Source organism: Oryzias melastigma, linkage group LG23 (assembly GCF_002922805.2).
Source record: "Oryzias melastigma strain HK-1 linkage group LG23, ASM292280v2, whole genome shotgun sequence".
Classification (NCBI taxonomy): Eukaryota; Metazoa; Chordata; class Actinopteri; order Beloniformes; family Adrianichthyidae; genus Oryzias; species Oryzias melastigma.
The window spans coordinates 1,148,255-1,160,204 of NC_050534.1; the positions used below are offsets into that span (position 1 = coordinate 1,148,255).

Sequence of the window (11,950 nt, forward strand, 5' to 3'; positions counted from 1 at the left end):
CTGAAGGAGAAAAGTGGCTGAGCCGCTTTTCTCCTTCAGAATCTGCTGGAAAGTTACAGTTTGTTAAAAATTTTGTCTTTTGCTGTCATCAGCAACGCCTCAGGTATTAAATAGTTAAAACAGCTCTCAGTCACACTGAACTGTTCTGCTGCCTTCACGCCAAACCTCATTTGTGCATCCAGTATGCTAGCTCCATACACATTTGTGCGTTGGACGTGGTGCGATTTTCTCACGCGTGGTAAAAATGTTGATGTGTGCCGCACATTTTCAAGAATCACATTTATTTATATCCATCCATGTCTGCCAAAAAATAACATTCCATTAACCAATCAGGAGCACTGCTTTGGTAGGGGCGTGTTGATGATGCAATCAGTGGGAGGGGTCAAAAACCAACATGAAGGAGGAGCTTATCGCGCTTTCCAGCACTTTTGTAGAGCTCTCCAAGATGAATAAATCCAAGCTACACTTTCAGCACCATCCATGTCTGCCACAATACAGAGAGCCTGTAAGTTACTGGTTAGCTGTAGCTCCTCCCACTTGAAAATTTGCCCCTGACCAACACATTGTCATTCCCTCCTTGCCACATATTGACGTTCGGTTAAGGACCCCTCTGTGTCACTTTTTGACGGTTTGGGAGTCCCCAACTTGATGTTTATTTTAAAATGCTGTATGTTCCCATGAAATTACCTCAGCCTCAAGGCCGCGAACCGAAACTGATCCAGTACCGGGAAGCAGAGCGTACCGGTACCCGAACCCGGTGCCCAAACCTGGTACCGATAATACACGATAATTCCAGCAGATTTTGAAGGAGAAAATCAGAAGATTCTGCAGGAGAGCATAAACACTGGAATGCCGGTGTTAAAGGGTTAAAAACGTGTGTAGCTACGACTGAATGCAACTTCTGAGCGAACCCTGAGATGGTCATGGTCATGTGTTTACATTGACTTTTTATCTAAAGTGGTCGCTTGAACGTGGGTGTCGAGGCAGTAAAAGCGTAGCTTAAGACCGACGTGAATTTGATGCAAATCAGGTTTAGTGTGAACCCAGTATTAAGATAAGAAACAGTCATGGGGCAGTGTTATTGGAGGGCCAGCATGACCACAGCTTTCCCTCATCACAGCGCTCCGTCTCGGCTCATTCAGTGCAAGCAGGAAAACCTTCTTGTGGATTTGTGTTGTTTGTTAGCATTAGAGAGCTTCTTATTTCCGGTGGCATTCTTTGCTGGTGAACAAAGTGCATTTTAGGAATCGCTCAGACTGTGGAGAAACAGTTGGTACAATTCAGGCTACATCCGGGAAAAATAAATGTGTCACCTTCATTGTTTCTAGGAACTCATTCATATACTTATTTACAGCTGAAAGCAGTATCTCCAAACAACACATGGATGTGCGTGACTTTACACGTGCAGACACAAGACTTCATGATATGCATACATGTGTAGCTAAAACACGTTTTCTTTGTTCATGACTGCTTGGAAACATTTCATGGTTAAAACTGTTTGGTTGGCTTATTATGGCAAAAACAATTATCATCTTTTCTGCACAAATACATGTTTAAACACTTAACACCTGGAAAGGGCATGAACATTACAGGCATTCTTTAGGTACAGACAGAACCCCGGTGTGCGTAATATCCACACTGATCTGAAATGTTTACATTCTGAAGTGTGTGGAGCAACGGAGCCTCAGAAACATGAAGGGGAGGAAAGTGTCTGTAGACGTCAACCACAGAGCTGGAATTTTAATACGACTTTTCTTACGATAAATGATTGATTTCCTCTACAATTGATTAGACTCAATAGTCAAATGCAGTTTATGTGTACATGCAGTTTCATCCCCTTGGTTTTTTACAACCTTCACCCCACATAGACGTGGAGGACAGTTTACTGCAGTGGTCCGCAACCGTTTATTAGCTGTGAATCCATTCAATCTCGTCATGTCTATTCATGCAAACGTGCATCAAAACACTTACATTATCCTAAAATAGTTCATTAATATTTATCATAATAGTAACAAATACATAAATATAAATCAATATTTTGTGTCTTCCCTGCTTCCCTGTGTGTCTTTTTTATTTTATAGTCAGTGAGAAATCGACCCGAATGACTCTGCAAGTGCTGAAAGTTGCAGATCTAGACTGAGTCAAAGTCCACTAGTTTTACAAAATAAAACTTTTCTCAGAATAAGATAATACTTAAACAGAATGTCATTTTTCTGTGCTGCGTCTGCGTACCAGGACTAGAACCAGAACCGGTCCACAGCCTGTGGGTTGAGGACCACTGCTTTACACGACGACCTAAAGCTTCAAGTGCAGATATGTCCCAAAGGAAGCAGATTTCTCTCAAGTTTGATAGTTTATCACAACTTCAAAAAGATACAATAAAATAAAGTGGTTCACATTTAGCCAAAGGTTGATCATTTTTATAGAACACAATCAAGTATGAACTCTCCACTCGCCCTGGTCTCATGACACTGCATTGCATTTAAGGCAATGTATGATAGAATGTACCCACTTCAATGTCCCTGTGTATTTGCATTCCACTATGAGAGTACATATATTGCTCCCGGGCTCTGCATGTAGAAAAAACCCTATTATCCAGATGGATTTTGGTCATTAATACCTTATTAAGGCCCACAGAGGAAATTACATTCAACCGTAATTAAATTCACTGAATTGCAGCAGTTTTATAACAATGTTGGAAATGAAGCGCAACCATTTTTCTTTTGCCGCGGCATACTATATATGAGTGTGGGGATGTGGAGCAAGGAGACGTTTCACGTCTTATGAGCTGATCTGACAGCCATGCTCGGGCCCGGGCGGGCGGCGCAGGACCAGCATCCCCGGCTGTGAACACATCTGTCCGGGGGGGTGATGGGAGTGGGGGGGATCAAGGGCAGATAAGGTGCAGTTCAATAAAAACGTGTGACCCTGAAGTTTCAGACCGACAGTGAGGGGGATGCACGGGCCAGGATCTCACTAAACATCTGGAGATTGATCTTTGTGACCTCAGTATTAAACATGTCTGATATGTGTAGAAAATAAAACCTGAAATCATCAAGAGAATCTAGAGCTTTATGGCTTTGTGGAAGCGTTTGCCCGTGTCTTCCATGTGTTTTTGGCAACTTACTTTTTAAAATAATTTATCAATAAAACCCTGACATGTTGTCATAGTTTTGTGTTGACAGTAACAACCAAATGGACGTTTAATACCAAAGGTGACAGAAGAGGGCCAAAGGCCATGTTTTATACTACAACCATACTTCTAAACATGAAGTATTTGGGCGATCATGAATAATGTCTGATAGCAATAACAACCGTTTCCCTGTAACCAAGAGAGAAATGGGACAAAAGACGGCAGTGTCTGGATTTTACTTTGCTACTTAGAGCAGTTCCACGAGACGAGAGGAGAGGTGCTCCAGCATGAACACGCAGCTGAAGAGGTTGTCAATGTGATCACTGATTAGAACAGAAGCCAACTGAAGAACTTCTGGGTTTGTTTTTATCTCACCGTAGCTAAACATGCTAATACGATATGTCAGAAGGGGTGTGGCATCACTTCCATTCCTAATTCTAAGGTCAAACATGCTGGAGACTTCAGAGAATTCACTCAGATACTGGAAGAAAAAAATAAGTTTACAGTTACAGTGGTCCCTTGATGGATCGTGGTTTTACCTTTTATGGTCTCACAAAGTTCAAAAATGTTTACAGTGCATTGTGTGCTGTGTCCCGATTGGCTGTAGACAACTGTCAATCAATGTTGTTGTGTCTCCAATATAGAATACATTCAGCTTAACAAATTTACATGAATCTTTAATCGCTAGAAGAACTTTAGATCTATCCATCCATCTTCAGAAGCTCCTGAGGACCTTTTGGGATCACAGGGTTGCTGGAGCCTATCCCAGCTTCTGTTGGGCAAAGGAGGGGTACACACTGGACAGGTCACCAATCTGTTGCAGGCCACAGGGTTAAACTCACTTGCACACCAAGGGACAATTTAGCATGACCCATGAACCTGTGAAGCCTCTCTTTGAGCGGTGGGAGGAACCCGAAGAAAATCCTCACATGAATGAGAAGATGCAAACTCCACACAGAAAGAACCCGCTGGGATTCAAACCAGGACCTTCTCGCTGTGAGGCAAGAGTGGGGACCACTACACCACAGTGCAGCCCACTCATTTTTCTACAAAAGTTTGAGCTTTGAGAGACTTTAAGACGAGAGATTATAATTGACTGTTAGTTTTTTTTTTTTTTAAGGTAACTCCAGCGATAAACGAGGGACCACTATACTTTGAGTAACAACTTTGAACTGACGGTTTCTCCTGAGTAGACTTCGACATGTTCACTCCTGAAACTTGAGTACATTGTTAATGTTGGAGTATTATTTTGAACTCTTCTGATCAGAATTGAAATCATTCCAACCAGAATGGAGTTTGTTAATAAACAGAACTGGTCTGAAAAACTGAGTTCTTACAGAAACACAAAAACATGTTTAATGGTGACTGACCTGCTCTCATCTGCAACCGTGAGGAGGCTCATGAACTCAGCTGCTGAGCCCAACACTAGAGAACCGGTGACGACAAGGACCGGACAAACGAGACTCCGTAGGAATTTCTAGCTGACGGTGGTCTCTGAAAGAAACATTCAAGTCTGCGAGGTAAACTGCCTTTCAGCAAAGCTTGATCTGAAGGAAGATTAATATAAACCTGTTTCTACATCAAGTGAATGCCTGAAGACTTGATCCTCGGAGCAACTGTGGCAGGAAAGAATCTAGAATAAGTTTGTGGCTATCGCTCACTGACTAACGCGTCTCACAGCTTCCCTCAAAGGATTTTGGCAGTTGAAGTCAGAAACTTAACAGAGGACAGCTGAGAGGCGCCTCCTGGTGGGGAAACTGATCCTGACGGTGTTGGAAGGTTTGGAAAGTTTGTGTCGGTGAGCTCTCGGATGAACTGCCTAGTGAGCTGTCAGTGAGCTGTCCAGTGAGCTGTCGGTGAGCTGTCCAGTGAGCTGTCGGGTGAGCTGTCCAGTGAGCTATCTAGTGAGCTGTAGGGTGTGCTGTCGGGTGAGCAGTTGAGTGAGCTGTCGGGTTAGCTGTCGGGTGAGCAGTTGAGTGAGCTGTCGGGTGAGCTGTTGGATGAACTGTCGGTGAGCTGTCGGCAGACCAGAGCCTTCTAGATGTTGGTCTCCCGCTGCATAAGTTGATTGTCTGTCTGACTTTTGTCGACCAATTCCACGGAGGCCTGACCTCCATCGTCAACCTCCTTCTCCTCCTGAGCCCGGTCCGGATCTTCCGTCTCAGTCCGCTTGTACATTTCTGCATGTTTGCGCTCACGGTCCAAAAGTCTGTAGTTAATGAAGTTTCCGATGAAGAGCCAAATGCTGGCCAGAATCACGATGGCGCCGCAGCAGAAGTACATGTATTTGTAGTTTTTGGTTACATCCACCAACTTCCCTGAAAGACAGAAACCTTCATGAGCTTTTTTACCAAGCACAGAAATTAAATCTAAATATTTAGTGTCATTTTTAACATAACATCCTCAGTTTAGGGTTTTTTAAGTTCCTGAAACTACTGTCTTTGTTCTACTTTTATTTTACGTTGAAAAGACCATTAAAGTCCAATCATCTTTTGATCTATTTTCAAAGTGCTCCCAGTGGTCTTCGAGTTATGATGATGCTGTTTTTAGGCACCAAAAAAAATATTTTTTAGGACATAGTTTCTGCAGAGCAGCAGGAGTTCATCAGAAATTCAACTCTGAATGGTTAGCTGATTGTTGAGAAGCAACCCTGCCCCCCTGTCCCTCCCCATTCCTGAGAGATCTTTGTTTACATGCTCTTCCACTAGCTTACAGCCTGCCCCAACCTAACATCAGCGGTGCAACAAAAATGGCAACAAAATGTACATGTTAAAAACATCAATTTCATCAAAGTGGCTCTTTAAAAAAAATATATATATATTTCCAAAGAAGAAAATCAATTACACAAAAATGGTTAAATCGTCTACAAGTGTTGATATGTTTCTATCACAAACTCCCAAAGCCCCATCAAAGGAGAGTTGGAAAAAGTCTAAACTTATTTAATCCCACAACTTTAAAATTTATTTTTTACCTTTTATAATTAGCTATGTACACTGAAAGGACACCAATTCTAAGAAAATCCATAAGTCAATCCCTCTCAAAAATCATATATTGTACTTTTTTCTTGAAACTTTCTTGGTATATTTAGCAACTTTCCCTCAATGATTTTGTTTCTCAAATGCGACTGGCTACTCGTCCTGGTGTCACGGAAGACTTTTCTGCCATTTTGAGACTTATATTTGAAGAATGTATTGTTCAGCTTTTTCTGTCCAAACCAAGCAGGAGCAGGTGCTGAGATGAGGCTCCGCCCACCTCAGAGCACTCTTGGGACAACAGCTGCTTCATAGTGGAGTGACTACGATACCATTTGTATCACGCATGGTCAATGTTGTAGTGCGTACCGCTTTGACAGATCACTGCATCAGGAGATACTTCACGTCTACACAGTTACACACAACGTTTTTATGTTCTTTTCTGAACTCACGCAGCAATAGTTCCAAATGAAGACGAGATTTTTGCTCTTTTTTTGTCTATAACTCTCTGTTAGTCTTTTACTAAACTTTTGATAATCACCTCATTTGCAAGTTATATGCAAATGAGATGATGACATAATACAGTTATTGACTGTAAATGACTACTGGACTGAGTGGCCCCTCCCCCTGGTGTTCCAAACAGGAAGCATCTGCTGGATCTAAGAGGACAAAATCCTTCAATAGAGAAGTGTCCAGCCAAGTAGAACATGCCAGAGCAGGGTATTATAGGAGATATGCAGGAATACAGCCCTCAAGGCCTGGAGGTGCTTATCCTTGTTCTACACATATCTTAGCTTGAAAACATAGCTGTCATTTCCTCTACGATTTCACAGGATCTTAAACCAATTCAAGCCACAACAAGCGAGGACAGTACCTGCTAAAGGAGGACCAATAAGAACTGGGCAGCACTCCACAATGGTGGTAAGTCCAACAGCACTGGAGAACCTCTGCGCTCCCACCAGGTCCATCAGCGTCTCAAACAATACGGAGCTGACCATACCAAAGGCAAATCCAAAGAATATGGCATAGACCACCAAGCCAGTGTAGCTTTCAACCAGAGGACAGAGGATGTGGCAAACGCCATTGTACAGAACTGCAAAGCTAAAGAAATACTGGATCTTGGGCCGGACCCATCGGGAGTTGGCTAGCAGCCCCATGGATGGTCTTGCAAACATGTCCACGAAGGCTAGAATGGAGAGCAGAAAGGCAGCGGAGTACTCGTCAATGCCCATGTCCTTAGCGTAGGCCGCGAGGAAGACGATGGGAGCAAAAAAACCCAGGAACATGATGACGTTCCCCGACAGGTAAATGAGGAAGCCGCGATGCTTGAAGAGCGTCAGATCCAAGTATTTGTTGACTATTTTCCATAAGGAGAGCTTTTCTTTTGTTGTGGTTGCGATGGGCGACAGCGGCTCGTCCTTCTTGGCCTTGTTGGGTGGCGGCCCCAGCGGTCGCATCAGGGAACCGGCCACGCAGCAGTTTAGCAGCAGGCCGCCGAGGATGAGGAAGCTGCCTCTCCACCCAAAGTGGTTGAAGAGATACTGGTTGAGAGGCGCCAGGGTGCTCAGGAACACCGGGCTGCCCGCCATGGCCAACCCGTTAGCAATAGGGCGCTTCGTGAAGAAATATTTGCCGATCATAGTCAGTGCTGGCTGCAGGTTGAAGGCCAGTCCGAGTCCTGCAACACAGAAACATTTTAAAGGTTATAGAGATGTGGCACAGGTGAATTATTTATAGAGGCTTTAATACAAACACCAACTTATTCAAAATAAAAGCACTAGAAATGTAATTTCCTCTCTAGTTCATTTATGAAGCAAGTGGAGTGAACATTACATTTACTGACTCTGACTCCAAAGATTCTATTTAAATGTAAGACTTTCAATTACATTGAGTAAGAGGAGAATCGAGTCCAATGTTCCTCTGGAGGTTTTCAGGCCACTGGTAATCATAATTCCACTTTAACAGTCAGAGAAAATGATCTTTAATCTGCGGACCTGTCTGCTAAAGAAGCTAATTCAACTGCAAGTGCTGGAGGTGTTAAAGGCCCTCTCCAAAGAAAGTCCTGTTTCTGGTGTTTTTAAGGTGTTCTTGAGGAATAATGAAGGACATATGGAAAATTAAGCTTAAAACTGCATTTCTTCTTTAAATTGTATATGAAAACAAAACAGTATATGAAAAAGATCGTATTTGTGATGTCGAAAATTTGCCAAGTTGTAGACAAATACATCCATGATGGGTCTGAGCTGGAATCTGGATCAGACTGTACAGCCGATATTACTCACTGTATTTGATGTTAGGTTGGGGGTGTGAGGAGCTGTAAGCTAGAGGAAAAGTAATGGGGAGGGGAAGGGAGGTCGCTCTGCATTAACAGCTTGTCCTGCCCACAACTCAAAGGTGAATTTCTGATGAATTTCTGCTGCTCTGCAGAAACTATGTTCTACAAAAAGACTCACTTTCTGGATTTTGGCTACAAACTACATCATTGTAATTCAAAAACCACTGGGAACGCTTTTAAAATAGATTAAAAGATGACCAGAGAGGGTCTTTAAAGAATTAATAAAATACTGGACAATAATAGACATCGACAGAATCTAAACCGTATTAAATAAGGCTCATGCAGAACTGTAGAAACTTGTTTTTTTTAACTTCTGTTTTATTTTTAACCTGGACAAAAACTGTTAATCCCATTTAGTTGAAGTGGAATTAAGTGGACTTACCGCCGATAACACCGATGCACATGTACAGCTGCAGGACGTTGGTGCAAAAGGACGCTGAGATCATGCCCACGGCGCAGAGACAGCCCCCCATCATGACGATGGGCCTGCAGCCGTACGTGTTCACCATTATGCTGCTGATGGGACCTGCGGTGAACAGAAAACAAACCGCGATGGGTGCAGGTTTCAGAACCTCATCCTTTATCCCTGCAGCTCTCTGCTGTTTTACCTCCACAGTGAAGTCAACATAAATAAGGTATGCAGCAGCTATTGTATGTTCGATAATTTTCTAGTCATGCAGGTAGTGAAAATAAAAGACTGCACATCACATTTAAAAATAGAAACTGGTGTAATGGATCACCAAACTCCCCGTTCGGATCGTTTTAGGATCACGGTTTAGATCATTTTTCACATCAGTAAAAGTAAAACGAAAAAAAGAGCAACAGGAAAAAACAAGAAGATAATAGCCTAAAATGACTTTTTTGTGAAGCTTTAAAACATTTGAGAAAACATATAGAAAGTACTTCAAGGCATAAATATACACTCACACATATTTGTACGTTGAATATAAATAAAAATATAAAAACATAGTTTCTGATTACATTTACATATATGGAGACCAAATCTACAAAAACTGAAAGAAAAAAATGTTGAATATGCCATTTTTCCTTGCCCCACCCCACCCCCAATGTCCAAATGAAAACTTAAATGAAAAAGTTCAAATTAAACTTCATTATTTATTGGCATTAGTTGTAGTATTGAAACTAACTGTGGGAACATTTAAATATTTCCAAAAATGATTGTTTGTACATGTGCAGGCGAGGCGCTGCCATTCCGTTTTTCCTGCCGATTTTTGAGCCTTTTGGCTTGCCATACTGCCGTCCCCTGACTGCATCTCCCTGTCACAGGAGCAGCTCCTCACTGGGAGATGTGAACCCAGACCCGAAGACGTACACCAGTGAAATTAAAGAAAAGAGGCCAAACAAGTGTCTGCTAAATGGATCAAGGAGAGAATCATTTATCTTAATTAACATTTTTGTCACAAGAAGACACATGAAAGGGAATCAAAAGCACAAAAGACTAAACCAACTTCTGATGAATACTTTAAAAAACACAATCAGTAGATTCCAGTAGATTGTGAAGGAGAAAAGCGGCTCGTCGAGACGCTTTTCTCCTTCACAATCTACTGGAATTACGTTGATCGTCTTAACGGTTGAAAAGTCCCAGTACGTTATGGATTTCGTGTTTAGGCGTCACAGATGACGCCTCAGCTGAATTTCAAGAAGAGAGGATGCAAATGGAGAGGGGAGCAAAGAGTCATCAAACTTTGTATTTCCTCTCTTATCACATCGCTTATCTGCCAGGGCCGTTAAAAATGCCACAGCAGAGGAAGAGAAGGGAGACGCCTCACTTCTTTTTCTCTTTTTTTCTGACCTTGAGCAAAGTCCCTTCATTTGCATCTGCAGCAGTTACGGGTCGTCTCAGGGGACTCAGCAGGACCCAAATCAAGATGAAGCCTGTGAGCCGGCACAGGACACTCCCTGAAAAAAGGCTTTTCCTCCTCCAGCCCATTATACACCCACTAGACCCTAAGCCAAATATAATTCACAATGATGTCTTTTAACATTAGAAAGCCTGAGATGTTGGGACTCCAGCCTTCCATCGCGGTTCAGGAAAGATCAGACAGTAAAAAGAGCTGTTCCACAAACAGATTTGTGGAACGGTTTTTCTTTGACTCCTAGTGACTTTTGCAGTTACACTTGTTTAAATTCTGCAGATTAAACTGTCCAAGACAAAAATCCACTTACTGGAAACAAAGACCTTGACTGAGGAAGGTGAGGTTCTAGCAGCAGCTCACCAGAGCGTTTGACCATCACAACGGCTGATTACAATGACCCCGCCCCCATTAGCATTGCTTTCATTTAGAATTTAACCAGAAGGACTAAAAACGTTTTTAGCTTTGAAAGTGTTGGTTTAACACAAACATAACAAGAGTTATGACACTTAATCCTGATGTAATTAAAGCTTTGAGTGGAGCCCCTCCTGTTTTAATTTATACAATTTTCACATAGTTTTGACTTTGTGGATTTATACTTTTTAAATTTTTACATTTTCAATATTTTGCCATAAACATAAAAAAAGTTTGATCTCAATTTCTGTGATTTTAGTAATACAAAATGACAACATTTACCACTAAGAGCACAGATTTTTGGACACTTTCTGGTTCATTGTGGAATTATTATGTAATATTATGCAAAACAGTCAAATAAACAAGAAGCCAAAATTGTACAAAAAAACTGCTGTCAAGCATTTCCTCAAAAATTGTTTAATTAATAAAAAAATGCACAAAAATGCTCCAAAAGGTCCTATATCAATCAACCAACCTTTATTTATAAAGCACTTTCATTCCCTGAGGCAGCTCAAAGCGCCATACATCAAAACAATACAAACAAAAACATTACAAATATATAAGACAAAAGCAAACAAGTAATTTTCACAAAATAATCATACCAACCCACCTCAATTCTCCCTACCACCCACCCAACACATGCACGTATTCATCCTACACCCACCCTCCAAGCATGAACCTCTACCTTTCACATGAAAACATAAACATGGACGAGTAATTGTAAACAACATGACTTGGCACCACAATGAGGAAACAGTAGGGATCCATCCATATCCGGGGCTGCGCCCACTTAGGGTATCCCCGCCGCAACCACCCAGCCCCCGGAACACAAAGGCCCTCACCACAGCTCTTGAGGCATGGTGCAGAACCTCGCCCGCCCCAGTCGAGGTGAGCACGGTGATAATCTGACCCCAGACACAGCTAGCCGAACCCTAGAATAAAGGATCCCAGAAGAAGCACTGGTGTTAAAACATAAAAAAGAGTCAAATTAAATTATTAAAAGGGATAAATATGAAACCATGACTAACAGTTAGCCAAATACAGTCACTCAATACAGAATTCAAATGATCGTCCGCACAGTTTGTTGTTTTGTCATAACTTCGTGATTTTTTTGTGTAATTTTCGTAAATTTATTATCAGGCCTGGTTGGCTTGTGGGACTCCAGAGGCAGCTGACAGGTACCGGCAGTTTAAGCGAGCTGCGGCCCGGGCTGTGTTGGAGG

The 11,950-nt window shown here is 42.1% G+C and overlaps 1 protein-coding gene across 1 annotated transcript in view; it reads right to left on the reverse strand.

Annotated features, from left to right (window-relative positions):
* Window positions 1–260: 260 nt before the first annotated feature.
* Window positions 261–11,950, reverse strand: part of LOC112160240 (monocarboxylate transporter 2) — a 44,927-nt gene continuing 33,237 nt past the window's right edge. Inside the window, exons 3-5 of the mRNA XM_024294644.2 lie at window positions 8,823–8,966; window positions 6,980–7,783; window positions 261–5,451 (exon numbers count right to left, since the gene is read on the reverse strand). Coding sequence (XP_024150412.1) covers window positions 5,171–5,451; window positions 6,980–7,783; window positions 8,823–8,966 — 1,229 coding nt within the window. The 3' untranslated portion in view covers window positions 261–5,170. The remainder of the gene's footprint in view (window positions 5,452–6,979; window positions 7,784–8,822; window positions 8,967–11,950) is intronic.